Here is a 20,435-nt window from a genome sequence, read left to right as displayed (position 1 = left end):
ACTAATCATTCAGTATGTAGCTGACTCTAAGCAAATATGTTAAACACAACTAAATAAACACATTCTAATAAATCTAAAAGTATACTTAGAAATTGTTTTGCAATAATTCTTATTTTCAAAAATCAGAATAAGTGCTTCCAATTGACAACAAAAAGCGGACTAGGCTCATGAAACTTCCGCAAATAAATCTTGGTTTCGACCGTACCCAACAAAAAATATCACCGGTGGCACGACACTATAGAAACTCGGGGATGAAAAAAGGCAGCTTTAACACTACCTTTGAAATTGGTAAATTTGCCACTCATTTATTAATTTTTTGGACATTGTTCCCTTCCAAGAACTTTCTTTGATTCATTCATGGATATTGTTCCTTGTGCATGTTTTGTGACACATTTTTATGTTTCCTTTTTGTTTTCTGAGCTCTCTCATCCCTGTATTTCAAATGATTGGTTTACACTGCATACTTTGACATATGGTTAACACTTCTGAAAATACCCCGCAAGAGTAAAACCTTATGGAATTGCTTGTATCGATATTATAATGTTTCTAAGAATTTACAAAAAATGGCCCTTCTAATGGGGGCTCAGTTAAAATCTCCATACATTAGAAAACAGAATTTCCCCTTAGGTTCCGCTCTTTTCTTTCTTTTTTTTTTTTTTTAAATTCTTGATTATTAATCTTTACATAGTGATAAGTGTTTATTTCCTCTAACACATTTTAAAAAATTCTTTCTTAAAAATTACTAAATATTTACATTAAAAGCAGCGGCATAGCGTAGGTTCCTGCCGCCCGGGGCAGGCATCAAATTTGCCGCCCCTCTTACATTCTCCTGCTAAGTGGAAGGAAAGTAAGGGAGAAAAAATAGTTAATAAAACAACTGCTTAGTGGGCATTAGAGAAATGAAGTAGTAATAAATGTACGCATTCTGACACCAAGCACAGCTCAAATAATTTTCTTTTACTTACTTTTTTAACAAAATGGTTCAAACACTTGATAGTTTATTAAAAAAAATTTAACTTTTCAATTTACAATTTGAACAGAACAACGTCTGTCAGGTCCTCTAGTTATCTGTTAGATCTGAACATGTGCTTAGCTTTGCTGTCTATCAGGAGAAGTCCTTGTTATTATTAATATTTTTTACTAGAAAATCAACTTCCTTAGCTGTTGTTCTCGAGTACACAATTATTCATTCTTCATTTTGTACATAAAAACTTTTTTGTTTTTTGCTCAAAATATCAGCACAAGTCTTTTTGTCTTTATTATGTCTTTACGAATTGTCGTTATAAATTATAAGCCATCGTACTCTGAATTTATACTGCAATAACTATCAAAAACCTATGGTATCATTTTCTTATAAATTAATAATTGAATTCTTCTAATGTTTAATTGAATTTTAGTAGTGTTTTTAAGTATGCATTATTTAATTCTGTGCATGTATTTGTGGCTTTTTTCTTTCTTCCAGACTTGTAACTCGGGCAGTGAAATAATAATTGGGATTCCAAAACGAGGTAAATGCAGCATCACTTTTGTCATTGCATATGTATAGACATAGTGTATGTTTCGAGAATTTCTGTTGTTTATTCCATCATATTATTACTCATTGTTTTAGAGCTCTACCTTTATCGGTTGCTTTTGGATTTCATTTTGAGCAATAATGAATACTAAATGTGTACTCATTTGATAATATAAAACTCGGTTGCGACTCATGACTTGAATTTAAAGGGGTGCTACAACTCTCCAAATCTAAACATAGCAAAATTATGGGCTGAGATATAATTTAGGTTTTTCTCAAGACATGAAAGTACTCCTAGACAATTTTAGAAAGTTAAATATTCAAAATGAACCATTCTATAGAAAATTAAATTTTCCAGGAATGAAATACAAGATAGCATGGAAATAGTGTTTTAGTTTTTAATATTTAGAATGTTTAACATTTTTTGATTTAATTAAATAACAAGACATTCAAATGTAATATTTTTGAAATTCCAATCTTATTTTTCCTTTCATTTTCCACAATGCTAATTTTTCTCTTAATACGAAATTCAAAAATATGCTTTACTAAATTTAGTGGAGTGTACAGTTTTTAATGAATGTGTTTTTTATGATCAGCCTTGATAAACACCCATACCCAACTGTTGTAAAACAGTAAAATAAGGTTGTTTTGTTCTTGCATCTAAAAAAATCTTTTGAAATTACAGAATAGAAATTTGTTCCAAATGCAAGCTTTTTATGTACTGAGTTTCTTGTAGTTAATACAAATTTGTGTTAGCCCTTTTCATTAAATGAAATTCTTAATACTTTTGTCTTATCTATTTTTCATAAGTTATTTTATTAAAAATATCATATGAGGCAGTGAGAAGCAAAGGGATGTAAGTGCACGTTTTCAAGTTTTGAGTAAAAGGCATTTAAAGATAACGTCCTTGGTAGACTTTCATTGAATTTTTTTCTAAATCATGCTGTGCAGCAGCACCTACCAGGGCTACTAGTACTATCTCTTGCCCCAAGACAGAGGAGAGGTTACCCTACTATTTGTGCTGGTTATCCAAATTTTTAATTTTGCCACTTACATTTCTTTGCTTCTCACTGCCTCATAAGATATAAAACTTAACTGATGCACAAAATAATGTTGAAATCCTTAAAATATTTCATATTGTCGCCTCAGAGCAACAGTAGGATATCTTAGTGTTATTCCTGGGATTAGACGTCTTACTGTTGCTCTGAGGCGACGATATGTGGAAAATGTTAATACTGTGCTAGCTAACTGTTCTCTTGTTAAAAAGAAAAAACTAATGTGCATAAAATGCTATTTTGTCCTTTTTCTTTTCCTTATTTCGTTCTGAAAAAAAAATTCTTCTCCTTTTTCTGATGCACAAAAATTACACCTGTAAAGAAAAAGAATGCAATTTTTGTCTTATGAACAAGTATGTTTTTGTACTTTTAGAACAAACTCCTGAAGAAATTGAAAGAACAAAGCTATTCGCCGAAGAAGTTATTGAGTTAATGAAACATACACCAAGCTGCTCTATGACCTTTAGCAAATTCATTCCATCTTATCATCATCATTTTGGAAAACAGTGCCGTGTAGCTGATTATGGATTCATCAAATTAATAGAACTTTTTGAAGCAATACCAGATGTTTTAGAAGTTAGTATATGGTTTCCCCTTTTGTCAAAAGCTTCCAACAGTGTTATAATATAAATTTCTCTTAGAAACTGGTTTATTCATGATAAAGAATAGCAATAAAATAGCAATAATTAGTTCCTAAAAATATGTTCAAATTTAAAAGTAGAGTCCAAATTTTTTATTTATTGTATTTATCATTTGAAATTAAAAAACAAATGATTGTGCAAATGCATCAATTTTGAAAGTTATGGATAAAAATATGAGCGTAAATAATATGTAAAAATGAAATAAAATGAGAAATATTAATAAGAAAGAAACATTACAGTAATTTAAATATTTATGATGCAGCTTTTTAAAATGAGCCAAGTAAATATGTAAATTTAAAAGAAATATTTCTCACTTTGAATCTACTTCTCTTGATGCTTATTGTGTTTACTACTTCATTTATTATTCATTGTTTAATTTCTTGTAGTTTATTTACACCATATGTATGTTATGTATGTGTATCATGGAGGAATTTGTAAATTTTCTTGTTCAAAAATATCAATGGCAAATAGTTGAATCCTAAGTCACGGCCAATTTCATACAAATGAAGAATTAGTTTTTCTGGAAAAGCAGACGAAAACAAGCGTTCCGGTGTGTGTTTCAGCACCAGTTCACTTCTGATACTTGTGTACTGTACATACATACAGACAATTCTCTCAGCCTCATTCTGAGAATGTTTAGGCTGCACTTTATTTAAGCATTGGATAAAATGAAACTCCCGAGTAATTTTCAAACTGAACTGTAATTTTTTCTCTTTGCATTCTTTATACACTTTTTTTTTTTTTTTTTTTTGTAAAACATGAGTTAAGAGAAATCACCACTGGAAAATTTAATTTACTGTGCCGTGGTATCATTCTTTGTTTATCAAAGTATTTCCAGTGATATAGGATTTCTTTATTTGTGTGCATTTAAACAGAATTTGACACATTATTTGATTTTTTTTTTTTTTTTTGAATTAAAGAAAGTTATGATGCTTAAGTTTGATGTGAAGTAATTAGTTTTTATTCCTAACTTTTTAATTACTTGTACTCTATAACAAAGCAAAAGAAGAAAAATAAAATAATTTTGGCATTTTGTTTTGGAATTATACTTGAACTAGCTGCTTTGCCCGGTCTACCTTGAAAATAAAAATTGTGTCAAATGACGTATATTCAACAATCAGGCGTAAAAAATAAATTAAAAAAACATCATGATTTCCCTTACAAACAATGACAACAGATATTATAGTACTTTTAAGAAATTAAATCCAGAAAGATGGATTTAAAATGCGTAACCATGGATGGTGAAAACACAAAATAAAATAAGTTTAAGGAATTAAAATACAAAAGAAAATGGTTCACAGTTTGAATGGAATCGAGATTTCTTAAACTTGATTTTAAAAGGCTTGTAACTTTTTTTCCTTTCGAGATAAAAGCTTATTTTTTCGACCATAGGTCGAGTTAGATCTGGAGTAAAAAAGGTCGCTTTTTCCAATGGCCTTAAAAAGAGCTTTGGGACAGTTCCTTCACTTTTTATTGATTTATTTACCGAAGAAAGTAGTGACTGAATTTCAATTAAACCTAAAAAAATTCGAGCTAAAAACGCAAATAACTCCTGCTGTAATAAAGTTAGAGCATTAAAACAAATGGCGTAGAACGCGGAAAATTCTACCATTTCCAACGATGTGTAATATTAATAAGTGCAAGTAATTTTTCACCCCCATATTTGAGAATTTATGTGAAAATTGGACGTAAATTGGAATAAAAAAAAGAACTATTCATCGAATTTTATTCAAACTGGTTTGCAAACCTTCTCAGGACTTAAAGGAACAAACTGTGAAAATTTCAGCAAAATAGGCCGAGTAATTCTCGAGTTTTGTGAGTTCAAACACACAATCGCTTTTTGGAGACTTCATTTTGTACTATGTAGAGATACTATGCTTCATTTTAGTTATTGTATTAACATTTGGAAAACAAGTGGTGTTTTCTTTGACATTTTGTAACAATAATTGCCAAATGATTTTAACTGTTGGTGAAACTGCATTTTCATCATGTCATAAATTCACATATATCTTTAATTTTACTTGTATTTGTTTTAGATAAATACTTTTTGTTCCTATTTCATAGGTGAAAGGAAATGGAGAAGATAAAATCTTAAATTTAGTTGAAGTGGAACAGCATAAGATTCTGACTGACCGCCTTGTATCAGTACTTAAAGCACAACCAAATGGAATAATTGATGTTAATCAAATTAGCTCAGCATATGCCCAAATGCATGGCCATGCATTAAGACCAGCAGATTTTGGTTTTTCTGATTTACAAGAACTCCTGAGGAAAATGAACTCTGAAATTAGGGTAATTGAAATGAATCTTTACAAATTTTTCACCGAATTTTTCAACAAAAGATGTTATTACGACTGCATAAATCTTATTCTAGTTTTCAAAACATTTTGCTTCAAAGTATTTTAACATAAGACTCTATTAAGTTTGCATAATATTTATAGAGCATCTATTTAGAAGATCATTTTGTAGTATTTTTATGCTAAAGAGAAACAAGCATTTGGTGGTGGTTACTGTATGTTCATAATAATTTTTCAACTTTCGTTCACCAATGTTGCATAGGCAAAGCTAGACTTTTGCATCTAGGGGGGCTAAGCACTCCAGTTAAAAAAAATGCACTAAATTTCAAAGATGAAAAAAACAGTACTGTATACTAGGGTGGATCGAAAAAAACGAAATTTTGAATCTTAATTTGGAGTACCTGCCAAAAGCTGTGCATGTGTAAGTACAACACACATGTAAAATATTATCAAGTTTGAAGTCAAGTCAAGTCCTACCAAGGCTTGAATTTCTCCAAAAATAGTAAAAAAGGTCAATTTTCAAAATTTTTATGACAATACTAGTGTTTAAAGTTTTTGTTATAATACGGTTAAAATGCTTCCTTTGAACACTCTTTTCATGTATATTCACAATTATTTACAGTTTTTGCACCATTAAGTTTGCACTTAAGCAGTTAAGTTTCGCGAAATTAACCAAAAACTGACGTTTTTAAAGCTTTTTTGCACATTGCAATATTTCTCCTTAGTCCAGTTTTCTTTTTTACAACGCCTATACAGAATACAGTTTTAAACGGGAGTGAAGTTAAACTTTATTACATTAACAGCCCAGCATCCACTAAAAACAGGTGGCTGCATTTCGAGTTCCATTCTACATTTTCCATCTGCCGAGCCACGTGTATTAAGCATATATTTATTATTCATTTTACATTAGAAGTAAACTATCAAATGATTTAGTTGTATTAACTAAAAAAATATAGAGAGAAGTGCATTGGTAACAAAGGATGTATATTTACTCACACACAGTCACTCTGACATATAAGCATCAATTTTTTGCAAAATGAGGGACTTGAAAAGTATCAGTTAGTTAAAGCCACAGAAAATAGTCAGTTCGTCACATCCACTCATGAAACCACTTCGAAATCATTTTTTGATTCAGAAGATGACATGATACTTTGAGATTTGATTTTTGCTCTTATGAAGCTATCTTTTGCTGATTGACTTATCACAAAGAAGCTTCTGTCACCATATTAGCACAGTGTTCCACCACCTGAGTGTGACAGGGGAGCAAAATTGGCGTTGGTGTTTTTAATCTATTGTTGAAGACTTTCATTAGATAAGCCAGCTAAAATAGGAGAAGGGGTGGCAGTTATTGCACATTCTTGCCGGTTGATAACATCAGAGTAGTCTGATGCATTAAAGTTAATCCTTGAATTATAGAATTATCTGATTTCTTCATGAACAGAAGCCATTTGTCTGGCCTTCAAAATCTTCGCAAAGCCAGTTCTCTGATATACTTCGTTCATCAGTGATCACTGTTAAGAGAATATTTTCCAGGTGGCAAAAATAGAAATTTCGTTGAATGACAGGATCAATATTTTTTTCAGATTTTCTCTTACGTAACGAGATGCTGTAATAACACTGATGAGGAACAGCAAAGTTTTGTTTCCATTTCAGAAGAAAAATTTGCAACGGCTATGCTCCCGCCAACAGAGCCTTCAAAATTTTTTGGTGTTAATGTCACTTCAAAAGTGGAACAAATGAGGATTTCTCTGCCAACGCTATCAAGAGTGTGCTACCAGTATGGCATTTCTGACAGATGTGCGATGTGTTGCAGCAATTGATTCAGAAACATTATAGGATTTTGGTACTGTGTCAAATAATTATCGCTCTAAAGTCTTTGATAGGAATAAAGTTCGAAGACAGCGGCAGAAGTGTCACAGATGTCACAGACAAAGTACGTGCTTCTCTTCAAAACCTGCAAACTAGAAGTGAAACGGTTTGAAAAGTGCATTTTTCGAAAGTCGAAAGACAAAACTATGACAAAAAGAAATGGTTGGAGACATATACCATAGAAGAACCATAAGCAAGGAATCCATGGTTGAAAAATCCAATTCTCTTTATTTGGGTCATGTGACACCAACTTCTGGAACAGGAAAACATGTCGCGACAGCAATGTGATTTTTGAACTGAAAATTTGTTTAAGCCTTAAGGATCTTTTAGCTGTTGGCTGTGATGGCACGGCCACGAATACCAGAAAAAAGAACGGTGCGATTTCGGCCATAGAGAATAAAATTGGACATCCTGTCCCATGGTTAATCTGCAAACTGCATACAAGCAGCCTTTGCGTCAGCTGTTCACATTACTTGATGGTGAAACTGCTGGTCAATGTGAATTTTCGCAGGACCAATAAATAAAAGGCTAGACATGTTCGACAATTTACCACTGGTCCAGTTTGAAGCAATTACGCTCCTTGTCATAGGTGCTGGGCTGTTAATATAATAAAGTGTAATTTCATTTCCATTTAAAACTGCATTCTGCACAGTCATTGCAAAAAAAGGACTTTAAAAGAAAAAATATTGCAATGTGCAAAAAAACTTGAAAAAAGTCAGTTTTTGGAAATTTCACGAAATTTTACGAACTTGTGTGCAAACCTAATATTGCAAAAAATGTAAATATTTTTGAAGATACATGAAAAGCGTGTTAAAAGGAAACAGTTTAATGGTATTAGGACAAAAAATTTAAACCTTTTTTTAATAAAAATTTTGGAAAATTGACCTTTTTTCCTATTTTTGGAGAAATTCAAGCCTTGGTAGGACCCTCAAGGAGTTGTTCAAACTTGATAATATTTTACATGTGTATTGTTCTTACACATGCACAGCTTTTGGTGGGTATTCCAAATTAAGATTCGAAATTTCATTTTTTTCGATCCACCCTGCTGTATACTGTCGGAGGGAGAGCAGATGATCAAGGTGTTAAAGGAGGAAAATTGGCAAGAGGGTATTCAGGGTCCTCCCCTATAAAAAATTTCAAAATTGACGACGAAATTTACCATTTTAGGCTATTTTAGGTAATGTTAGAGGAAAAGGAGCTTGAGTTCACTTTCAGTTTTTTTTCCATACTGAAGTTAGAACTTTTATGATGTAACGAATTCAATGATTCTTCTAAAAAAATTCGACACTATACTCAGAAAAACTTAATTGTAAGCCACTTTCACAGACGCTGAGGGAGGAAGGAGCATTCCTTTGTAAACTATTTTAAATTGAAGTCTTTGGGGACTCGATGGACCTTGTGGCTCTCCTGAGAAACTTTTCTATATTGAAGTCTTAAAAACACGATTTTAGACTGTATCCTAAACACAAAAGAAAAGGAAGAGGTTTTGATGTGTTTTTAAAAAATTAAGTCAATTTTAAGGTATCTTTGTGAGAAAGGGTACTTCCCTGGAAATTACTGAAAATGAAATTTTAAGTTATCATTAGTCATGTTAAGGGAATGGGGAAGGTTTGGGACTCTCTCGTGGAATTTTTTGACGTTGAAGTTTGGAAAAAAACAAATTTTAGGCTGTTTTTGGTGTTATCTCCAAAAGAGAAACCATTGTTTGTATCAGGGAAAAAAAGTGCCCCCCCCCCCCATCCAAAAAAAAAGTTTTTAAGAGATTGGAATAAAAGAAATATTTTAATTATTATGGTAACATAATGCTACCTTAAATACTGTATATTTGAAATGCTTTTTATATTTTTAGTGAGTTTGAAACATTTGTTCGTATTTCATATACTACTTGTATTTGCATATATATGAGTACATAATACCTTTTCTGGTTTTCTCTTTAGGTATTTGATGGATATGGGTGGAGTTATGTCTCTCTTGTGGATCATAAGTTTATTCATGAGATATCATTAAAGTTGAGACGTTTATTAATGGAGCAGAGTGATGGAAAATTACCTACCAAAGAGTTAAACAAAGTGTTTCAGAATCGTTTTGGACAAGCTATTGACCTTTCTCCATACTTTCAAGACTTTACTGATGCTATTAGTGTACATATTTTAACTATTGCAAATATTATTTATGTTATCTAGAAAATTTAAATTCAAAATTTGTTTTTATTTTTTCAAAATTTTATTGAATCACTGTTTGCAGTAACAACATTAAAGTACACAAAGTAGCTTTTGTTTATTGAGAAAAAAAAATGATATGGACAACATGCAACGTGCTTATTTAGCTATTGATGTCTTTTAATAGCTTAAAAAATTCTTATGTGGCAAACACTATGAAGCAAAAAAATACAAAATGCTTAGAACTTTACGTGAAATACACCGCCAGCTCAGTCATTTCCAGCCGAGAACTGCAGTTTCGTGCTTATTAGCACTCATCAGCCCGGCATAGGAGTGATTGAGCTGGAGGTGGAAAACCTCTTAAGGAAGCCAAGAGTGCCAAACAAACTGGTAGCTAATACAGAATCAGCACTGACCAGGCGAGTGACTGAAGCAATGGTTCGGTCCAACTCGAATTTTGAAGGCAATGCAGGTATATTCAGTAAGTTACAATCCTATAGCCAGGGCTAAAGCAGAAATATGTGAAATACATCGCCAGCTCAGTCATTTCCAGCCAAGGACTGCAGTTTCGTACTTATTAGCACTCATGAGCCCGGCATAGGAGTGACTGAGCTGGAGGTGGAAAACCTCTTAAGGAAACCAAGAGTGCCAAACAAACTGATAGCTAATACAGAATTAGCACTGACCAGACAAGTGACCGAAGCAATGGTTCGGTTCAACTTTTGAAGGCAAGGCAGGTATGTTCAGTAAGTTACACCTAAATTACACCCTTGCTAATTCTGTATTAGCTACCAGTTTGTTTGGCACTCTTGGCTTCCTTAAGAGGTTTTCCACCTCCAGCTCAGTCACTCCTATGCCGGGCTGATGAGTACTAATAACACGAAACTGCAGTCCTCGGCTGGAAACGACTGAGCTGGCGGTATATTTCACATATTTCTGCATTAGCCCTGACTATAGGGCGGTAACTTACTGAATGCTATGCTTAGAACTTTATTTAAAACAAAGAAATGTGAATTCATTGAGAGTCAGGGAGTTCATTGAGAGTCATCAAAGGAAAAGTGTGAAGCAGAACATGAATAACCCAGAAACTTTGACTTATCGCAAATATTGAAAGTATTTTATATCCTTTGTCATTAAAGATGTTTGAAGAGGAAAAATGATTTTTGAAAAAGGCACGACATTAGCTTCACATAGCTCTTTAAAATATTTTTGATATATGGTGCCCCAAATCAGGGCTACCTGCAATCAACACCTGCATTATTTGTTACTCCTCTGAAACTGAGTGAGGCAACATTAGAAGGGGGGAGGGAGAAAGAAAGAAGCTTACAAAATATTCATTTTATTTATTTTTTTTGGACGATCTGGTGCTTTATTGTAATGAAATATCTATTTTGTTGTCAATGATAAAAAATAATGTTGATCATAAAGTAAAAGATAAAATTGTTAACTAATGTTTAAGATGAATTGCTTTGCATAATTATGTTTTGAATTTGCATCAAAGATAAACTTTCTGATGTTTGATTATTTTATTCTCTAAAGTTAATTAATCCTTTTTTCTGAAGTTTTTTGTTTGCAATCAACAATATATCAATGTAATCAGGGGCATCCACGGGGGGGGGGGGGGACACCTCTTTTCCGGGGCCCGAACCTGAAGGGAACCCAGTATTTTTTAAATGAGGGATGAAATAAACTGTCAAACAGTATGGAGGGGCCCGTAAAAGTCATTTGTGACTGGCCCGAAAATTTCTGTGTACGCCCCTGAATGTAATTGACTACCAAATCCTGTATTTGAAAATTTGTCTGTATTTGGGAACGTCCGTTCAAGAGAGGTTTTTAGTACAATAAGCTTAAGGGGTCACAGTACCTTTCAAGCAATTTTTTTCAATTTAAGTAAATTCTATTTTTTGTTGAAACCATAACATGCTTACTTACTTTATAATCAATAATTTATTTTAAAACTTTTAAAATATTGCTTACTTTTTTAAAAATTTAAAACTTTTAGGAAAATTTCAATTTTTTAAAATCCCTAAGGTTTTTTTGTTTATAAACTAATATTAAAAAAGCTTTTTGCTAAACGATCGCAATCATCATCTCTAAAAATCTGTGCATTCATTTGCTTTTGTGTTTACTAGGAAATTTTCTGTGATCAATTACGTAAAAAATCGTAATTTTTTTCAAAAAAAAAATATTTTTAAAGGTATAACATGCTTTAAACATTTGAATAATTTATGAAATGCTTATCCAATGCACAGTTTTGTTAAATATATTATCCTAATTGCAAAAAGTATTACTTTAAAGCTGTATCGTTAATAGAAAAAAAATCCTTTGGGATTCTTATGACACGAAAGCACAAAAAAAAACGATCATCGAGAAAAATCAAGTGAAAGTTTTCTTTTTGCATTAAGAACACATAGCAGGCATGACCTAAAACCACTCATAACTTTTTAAATATTTGAACTAAAGCAATGAAACTTTTCCCCTGTGTTTGGAATGGTGTTTAGTTTCGAAATAAGCAATAATTTTTTTTTCTTTTTTTTTTTTTTTATCGTTTGGTCATTTTTGAGGTACTATAACCCCTTAAGGCCCTAATGTCAGGATTTTTAAAAACTCTGCAGAAGAGTCTATTATGATAGGTTTTACTCTATATAAAAGATATGCTTTTCAATGCACACTTTATGGAAAAATTAAAAAATGAAGATTAGGATAAAGAAAATAAAAATGCAAAGATAATCTACAGTTGATAAATTTTATTATTAAAAATGATACACTTTTGTTTTTTAATTTTTTGATACATGATGTAATGCCATTTAATTTACTGTTTTTAATACAATATTTTCTTTTGAAATTATGTGTTAATATGCTTGAAATATTATTTTTATTTATCTATTTATTATAATGTTACTTTTCATTTATCGACTTTATTTCCAAGAAATGGTCTCCATTGATTCCCTTTTTACTTTTTGTAATTAATAGCTGATAAATTTAATTTTCAAGGAAAACAGCGTTGAAACTACTTTTTTATACCTGTGCTTTCATTGATTATTATTATTGCATGTAGTTACATTCCTCCTTCTCCTCACCCCTTCTTTCTAAAAAAAAAGTCTTTAAAGATGCAGGTTAAATTCTGCAGGTTAACTTGGTTTTTGATATCAGATCTTGACACGCAATACAACTCTGGTGAATATTGAAAATAAAACGTTTTAAGCATGCTAACTCATTTAGTAACATTTCTGTGCAAAAGTATGCTGCAATGTGCTAAAATTTTGAATAAAAGTAAAATAATTAAAAACATTTTTTTTTTCCAGGTTGATGAAGGATACGCACAATTAACACCGATTCATCTACTTGCGAGAGACATTATAATATTACTGCAAGAACATGATTCACATATGCTTCTGCAAGGTTTTAATAGTTTATTTTTTGTGCGATTTGGAGTGACCATCTCTCCTCCAAATTATGGATTTTCTAGCATGCATAGTTTGTTGGAAAGTCTTTCAGATTATTTTTCTGTCAAAGGACGAAAGCAGAAAAGAATGGTTTGGCTGAATGATAAAATATCAGGTAAATGAAAATGTTTCCAAAATTATGTGACAAAAATTTATCAAATAAAGAAAAGCTAGTAAAATATTTTCTAGGAATTATTACAGTGAAAATTTAATTGAGTAATTAGATTTAATGATGGCATTTTTTATTCTATTTACCTGTTTCATATCACTTTCTTACTTTTTTGACAATTTTTAGAAATTTTTCCTCAGATTTTTTCCCTTTGCGTATTTTATTTCTCATTTCCATGGACACTCCACATTCAGATGAGATTTAACTTCCACAATTGTTTGAAAGCTTGTTTAAACTAAGCAAATAGTCTTTTGTGATTACTTGTATTCAATTATCCTTAAGTATAAAGTCATTCATGTTTCAAACAATATGAGTTATGCGTGATCATTTGGATAGAGGACATCGAAATTTTAAAACCTTATTTGCTTGCTCTTTATCAAAAAGAAAAAGGTTTGGAACCACTACAGGTAGACTCACACTACAACGCGATTCGACTTACGTGAGTTTTTCTCGAGTAACGAATTTTATAGTTAATGTGAATTCCATGCGCACAACACGAGTATTTTTCGTAGAATAATTTAGTCAGAAAGCAGAAGATTAATTCATTGCACTTTCTTACTTTTCCTCTTCTTCTGACGAGTTGTCTGATGTGCATGCACTGTCAGGAGAAGCCTGCTAACTACCTGAATGTGTTGCATAAATCATTATCATTTTTTGAACTTGAAATATAATTACTGTATCTACTGCACAGTGCTATCAGAATGCTGCATTTTATTGTTACAGCATACTGTATGTACCATACTGTTTTATTTTATTGAATGATACAGCCTTTTTTTAAATACAGTAAAAATTCACTTATCTAAGAAATGGCACTATATGGTTAAGAAGTAGTTTAAAACTGTTTGAGAGGTGATTACGAATGCCTAAAACAATTAGGTATGTAAATAAAAAAAACTCGTTATGCATACCCTAAACTTTTGTGTTTCATTTTAATGCATTTTGAGCCTTATTCATATTCAAATTTTCTAAATTAATTTCAATAATTAATTGAATGAATATGTAAAAGTAGAGGTGCAATGGAAAATAGTGTACAAACTCGGGTGTCATTTTCAGAAAGGGAATTTAAGTTTTGAAAATTAAATATTAAAGTTGTGATTTTAATCTTTTCTGAAGAAATCATGATCATACTGAATTGACTCCCCTCATTTTGAATGTGAAATCGGTCTGTGATGTGGAAAAAAACTAGCCTTTCAAAGTGTTTATGAATGCTGGACACCCTGTTCGCAAATGTGACAGTAACTACCTTGCAGCGAGAGCTAAGGCAGATTTGCAACCAAATACCAAATAGTTTATTATAACATCCAGAGACTGCAGTTTTGCCTGTGTTTTGAGCTCATTGGTCAGTAGCCACAACAAAGCTGAAGGCAAAAAAAACTCATATAGAAAAGCTGAATATCTCCATACTGATAGTTAAAAATATTTTGATCCAAAAACTAGGGGAAAAGGATGCTGAAACCAGCTGTTTGGTATTTGCATAAAGCCATGTTTATATTTCAGATGATTTGAAATTATTCATTTGTGTTACTCAAAATAAAACTTAATTTATGTCATGTACTGAAAACTGACATCAGGCAAAGTTGAAAAGTTCTGTAACATTTTATGTAACTGAGTAAAAATATGTTTTTAATGTGTTTGTTTTTTACGTTGCTACAAATATTAATCTCAAAGTTGTAACTGCTTAGTAATGTTTCATGTTTTTAAACGTTATTTCAGATTTTCCTCTCTTACTAGTAAATTTCAAAAAGTCTCCTGCCATAGAGAATAATAGAAAGGGAAAAGAAGATGGTAAGGACACTTTAACATTAATAGTTTTCCTAGACATCCTTGCATCTTTATCTGCATAGTGTAATTCTAGAGGGTTTCTCTGTTTCTAATTGTTGTCGATAAATTTAACAATGGGATTTAGGATTGATTGACTGTGCCTAGTTTTCTGTGTTAACAGAATTTCTCTATCTGAAAAGCCAAATTATATGTTTTATTTGTGTATGTATAATGTAAGGTGTCCCAGAATTATTTATACAAACTTATGCATGAGAAGTAAAAAACATTGACAATTCGAAATCACATTACATTGCAGGATCTGAAATAGCTCCTTCATGTGGTAGAAGGCATTCTATGGGAGTTCAAAAGCATAAAAGTATTCCTTTCAGGGCCATAACCACAAATTATTTCGGGGAGGGATTAACAACTTTCATGTGCTTTGCGCTATTTGTGCTGATGTTCAAGACGTTGGGTTATCGATCATGAAAGCATTTTATGCAATTAATATACATCTGAAAGACATTTGAATTTTGGAACAATATTTTTTGGAAATTTTTAACTATAAACAAACATTTAAATGCCAAACCGAACTGTTGGGGGGGAGGGTTGAACCCTAAGACCCCACCTCCCTCTTGTATACGGCCTTGATTCCTTTTGTATAGTTGAAAGCATTGAAAATGTTTGATTTGATGTAGTTGTAGTGTCAAAAACTACAAACATAAAAAAGTTAACTTCTCTAATGTTCTAAAACAAGCATGCTTTTTTGGTGACTAAAACTATTTACCATCTTTAGCTCAGAACTTTTTTCAGCATTGAAAAAAATAGTTCCTCATTGGTAAAAAATATGAATATGCAGCAATTTAAAAAAAATTGTGATTTAGCAACATTGGGTTTTAAAACAAACTGTTTCATAGCATTTTGTGCACAAAGGAAAAATTGTGCTTTCAAACTCTGTTGTGAAGGAGCTATTTTAGACCCTGCATTGCTATGTGATTAAGGAACCGCTAATGAGTCTCCTACATCTTGTACAAGTTTGTACAAATAGCTATGTGACTCCCCGTAAACATGTATGCAGTTCAGGATTCACATGGGAGGGAAATCCAAGGTGGGATTTTCAACCTTGATCAAAATGTTCAGTGAGAACTGCATGCAAATGGATTTTTGTCAATTGAGTTTTGGAAAATATTCTGGGAATTAGACAATCCTGCAAATGATTGCAAGAAAATACCAAACCACTCAGTTAGGGAATTCAAAGACTGTAGTTTTACTCTTGTACAAGAGGAAAAACCAAGTCAACGGATGCTCTAACTGAGCAGTTTGGTGTTTGGCTGCAGTTCTGCCTTAGTTCTGGCTGTAGGCTGATAATCTGCAGCTTTGGGGAAAAGATGTTCAACTTCATTAAGAGTTTTGCTGATATTTTTGTACTAAACTTTATTTTACCTTTTTGTGTTCTGCAGGTTCTCAAACGAGTTCAGTAACTCCAGCTATTAGCATTTCCAAGTGCAGCTCATCACTTTCTAATCGAAAGAAAATTGATGCAATTTATAAAGACAGTTCCTCTTCACATGACTCATCTCAAACGAAATTTCAAACTTGTAAATTTGCACCTGCGTCAAAGTTAACGATACTGCCATCTGCACATTATGTTAATCCACAAGTTCACTCATCAGTGGATATTCAAGTTATGAAGTCATCAAATAATTCATTTGTTTCCCCACATCCCACTGCTGTACAAAGAATGTCTGTGATAGACAATGCTGTAAATGCTCTTTCATCATGTTATTCAAATCTCCAACAGGAAAAGTATGATCTTAATTCACATGATAACATAAGAATGAATCCAGATCTTAATGAGATGTCTTCAAATAAATCTTTTAATGAAAAATTGTCATTAAAGTCCAAGTTGGAGTTTCAGTCCCATGAAAATCTTACGCATTGTAGTCAGCCTCTTGACTCCAACGAAAAGGATTTCCCTAGTACTAAAAGTACTCCAACAAGAATATCTGGTCCACTTAGTCGTCGAAACAGGATAGCTGCCCAGTTTTCATTGCCAATTGATTAACTTTTAATTGACTTTATGCACTTTTACGTATGAGAATATCATAGACATTTTCTACTGAGACGCATTTTAATCATTATTTTTGTAGCTTTTATTGTTGTTTTGTTGTTAAAGTATTTATTTTAATTTATTCTAGCAAAATTTACATGTTACAGGTTAGTAATTATTCTGTAAGAAAGCGAAAGTAACTGAAATATAATTGTTTTCCTTTCGCATTGTCGTTTTTCGGTTTTTAAGTAGTTTTCAAAATGTATTTTAAACTTGAATGATTTTTGACAACTATCATCTTGTTGTGAATTATTTATAAACAATCTATTTGTTTACCGAGTTTATTTTAATAGCAATTCACCGAAAGATGAGATACTTTTCTTACTGCTGTTGGGGTTTTAAATTATAGGAAAGAATGGGCTCTTAAAAGTTCCAGAAGACTATTATTTTATCCCACCTTTTATGAATTGCCTGGTCATGTAATCCTATTGTTAGGTTTATGAAAATTATAGCTTTATTTATCCAGACTTTCTTTGCATTGCATGTTTGTGAATATGCAAGCAAAACTCTTCCTGACTTGTGTGGAACTGCATGCTTAAGGACTTTTTGCAGTGCAGATTATAAACTTATTCATCAAATTGTTTTCCTTTTTTTTTTTTTTTTTTTTTGCATTTTTTTTCAGAGGGACTGAATTTAAGTCCTTGACCTTATATGAATTACACTGATACATGTGTATAATTAAAATATTTGTCCTGTACTTGTATGGCAAGTAAGACATTCTTTGGCGGCTTTCAACTTTTAAACATTTCCATGTCCTTGAAAATTATCTTTCATGATCGGGTAATAACTATCCTGTAAATTACAATGCTGTGATATAAGACAAGAATTAGGTTTTTAGCCTATCTCTGTGTAGTAGTAATGAGAAATATTTTATTGTTCATGATACATTTTCATGTTTTGTTTGATTGCCTAGGAAAAATTGAAAGTTATATTTTGATCTCTTGTAATGATCCTAAATTGTCCTTGTATTGACGTTTATTTTCTAAAACCTGAAAGGGGAATTATTGTTTTTTTTTTCTTTCATTTTGAACATTTTTTGTTCTGATTGTGTTCGTAAAAGTATTTATTTTTATCCAATAAAAATTGAATTTAGTCTCTTTGTTTGTTATTTAAATGTGTGTAATATTGAAACGTCGAATATATTTTATTTTATCAGCTGTTTATTTATATTTATCAGCTGTGCAATTGCAATGTAGGGTAGAGTGACCTGCCTCAAGAGATTAAAAATTCAAAAGATTTTTTTTTTTTTTTTTTTTCATTTTTAAATTTATTAATCTGACTGAAGCACTTTTAGTAATTAAGAATTTGACAGTGCTGGTAGTTATATGGGATTTTGCTTCTGCTTGAAAATCAAAAAGATTTTTTAAAAAGTTGAGACAATAAGTTTTTTTTTGAACTGATCAGGAATTTCTTAATTTCATGTACTACTTAATGCTGCACATTAATGTTTTGTTTCTCTACTATCAGTAAATGACTGGCTGGTCATTGTTGCAGGAATGTACTACCTGAACCAGATGGTACGAACTTGCACCCTATCTGAACGGAAATGTTGTATAATATTCAGTATATGAAGTATAATATTCAGTCAGATAGGAGGGTCCAGGTGTTTCTCCCCCGGAAAAATTTTGAAAATGGAGTTATAAATACACAGTTTTAGACATTGATTAGGAAAGTTTGGTGACTTAGATTGGAACAATTCGGTGGTCCATTCCCTGTATTTTTTTTTTTTTTTTTGATATTGAAATATCAAAAAAGCAACTTTAGATACTCTTCTGTTATGTAAGGGAGAGTGGGCGGGTTCGGGGACTCTCTCCAGAAACGTTTTCAAAATAGTAGTCCTAAAAACGCAGTTTAAAACTATCTGTGTTAATGTTAGGTAAAAAAGAGATTCGGGAGGTCTCCCTTGAAAAGTTTTAGAGATTGAAGTCTTAAAATTGCGATTGCAGGCTATCTATGGTTAAGGAACAGTTCATGATGTTAGGAAATGTAGTTTTCGGAAGCACTCCTCAGAAAATTTTTTTAAGATTGAAGCCCTAAACCAAATTTAAGGAGATTTTTAATGATTATTATGAGTGGGGCGGAAGGGAGAGTGGCGCTCCACTTAAATGCTTGAACCTGTTTATTAAGAAACCCAATTTTAATCCATCTTTGGTAATGTTAGTGAAAGGAGAAGTTCGGTGGCATTTTTTGAAATTGAAACTCCAAAAAGGCAATTGCAGATTGGTTTTCATTGTGTTTAGAACAGGGAAGGCTCAGGGGCTCTCTCCATAAATTTTTCGAAATTGCAGTTCTGAAAACTCGGTTTTAGATGACTTTTAATGGCAAAGAGGGCGTTTTTTGAGCGTTACAGTTGGGGAGCACTCCTGGAAGTTGACCGAAATTGAAGTCGCATATTCAAAAAAGATGGGTCACACACAAGTTCACTATGACAGATATTTTTCGGAAACCCTCAAAATTGATTTGGCTATTCAGCACACATCGAAATAAAGAACTCAAAAATTTTCACAAATCTAATACTTCCTTCTATATACATTAACATATCAGATACAGAAGAAAATAAAAATGGTTTCAGAAAATAATTAAAATACCTTAAGAACAAACTGTTCTACTTCCAACAGTGGAACCTAATATCATTGAAAGTTTTATAAAAATAATCTAATGATAAATTGAAGCAACAGTCAATTTAAAAATGGAAGAAAAAAACGAGAGTAAAGTGTAATGAAAAATTCAACGTAAACTTAAGCTAATTTATGATGAAAGTATATGAATTTTCAAGTGATGGGCTAAAAAATTTATTATTCGAGAACTTCAAAATTAGTTTTTAACGATTGTTTTGATGCAAATGAATCCATAAAAGGCTAGAGCATAGTGGTCAAAATTTTTACAAACAATATATAAATGAAAAGGGGGAAAAACAATTAAAAAAAATTTTTATTTCAGCCATTTTTGACCTTCCCTTCATTACTGTTATACATATTCTTTATACAGAACTGTGCTACTTCCAGAAACTATATATAAATAATACAAAGAATACATGTGCATATACGCATTCATGTTACCTATACATATCCAGTTTATGTCGGATCTCGACCAAATTTGACAGGGAGATACTTGGGCACCCGAGAAGGAACGTAGAGGGATTTTCAAACATCAATGAAGTACCGAACCATTCAAATTTTAATTTTAGGACCTTAAATGGCATTAAAAGGCTCTTTCTTCAAAAATAATTATCCAATCGGTTCAATTTTAGTCTGATTCAACAGTCCGCAAAAATACCCCTGAAGTGGGTATTCAACCCACCCCTCTTGGATTTCAAAACCATCAACAAGGCTGTGAAATCAAGAGGAGAAAAGTTGTACACATTTTTAAGTAAAGGAACATCAATATCAAATAGTAAATTTATCGTCTACTGCGAGCA

At 31.8% G+C, this 20,435-nt stretch overlaps 1 protein-coding gene across 1 annotated transcript in view; it reads left to right on the top strand.

Moving 5' to 3' along the window:
* LOC129234034 (meiosis regulator and mRNA stability factor 1-like) overlaps window positions 1-18,116 on the top strand; it is a gene marked incomplete at its 5' end in the record, with an annotated part of 37,980 nt that extends 19,864 nt beyond the window's left edge. The window contains 7 exons of the mRNA XM_054867940.1: window positions 1,463-1,508; window positions 2,942-3,144; window positions 5,274-5,501; window positions 9,313-9,516; window positions 12,840-13,095; window positions 14,863-14,934; window positions 16,368-18,116. Of these exons, the coding sequence (XP_054723915.1) occupies window positions 1,463-1,508; window positions 2,942-3,144; window positions 5,274-5,501; window positions 9,313-9,516; window positions 12,840-13,095; window positions 14,863-14,934; window positions 16,368-16,972 (1,614 nt within the window). The remainder of the gene's footprint in view (window positions 1-1,462; window positions 1,509-2,941; window positions 3,145-5,273; window positions 5,502-9,312; window positions 9,517-12,839; window positions 13,096-14,862; window positions 14,935-16,367) is intronic.
* Window positions 18,117-20,435: the final 2,319 nt, after the last annotated feature.

Source organism: Uloborus diversus, unplaced genomic scaffold (genome assembly GCF_026930045.1).
Source record: "Uloborus diversus isolate 005 unplaced genomic scaffold, Udiv.v.3.1 scaffold_94, whole genome shotgun sequence".
Lineage (NCBI taxonomy): Eukaryota > Metazoa > Arthropoda > Arachnida > Araneae > Uloboridae > Uloborus > Uloborus diversus.
The sequence above is the reverse complement of the archived record's forward strand: the minus strand, read 5'-3'. Positions and strand labels throughout refer to the sequence as shown.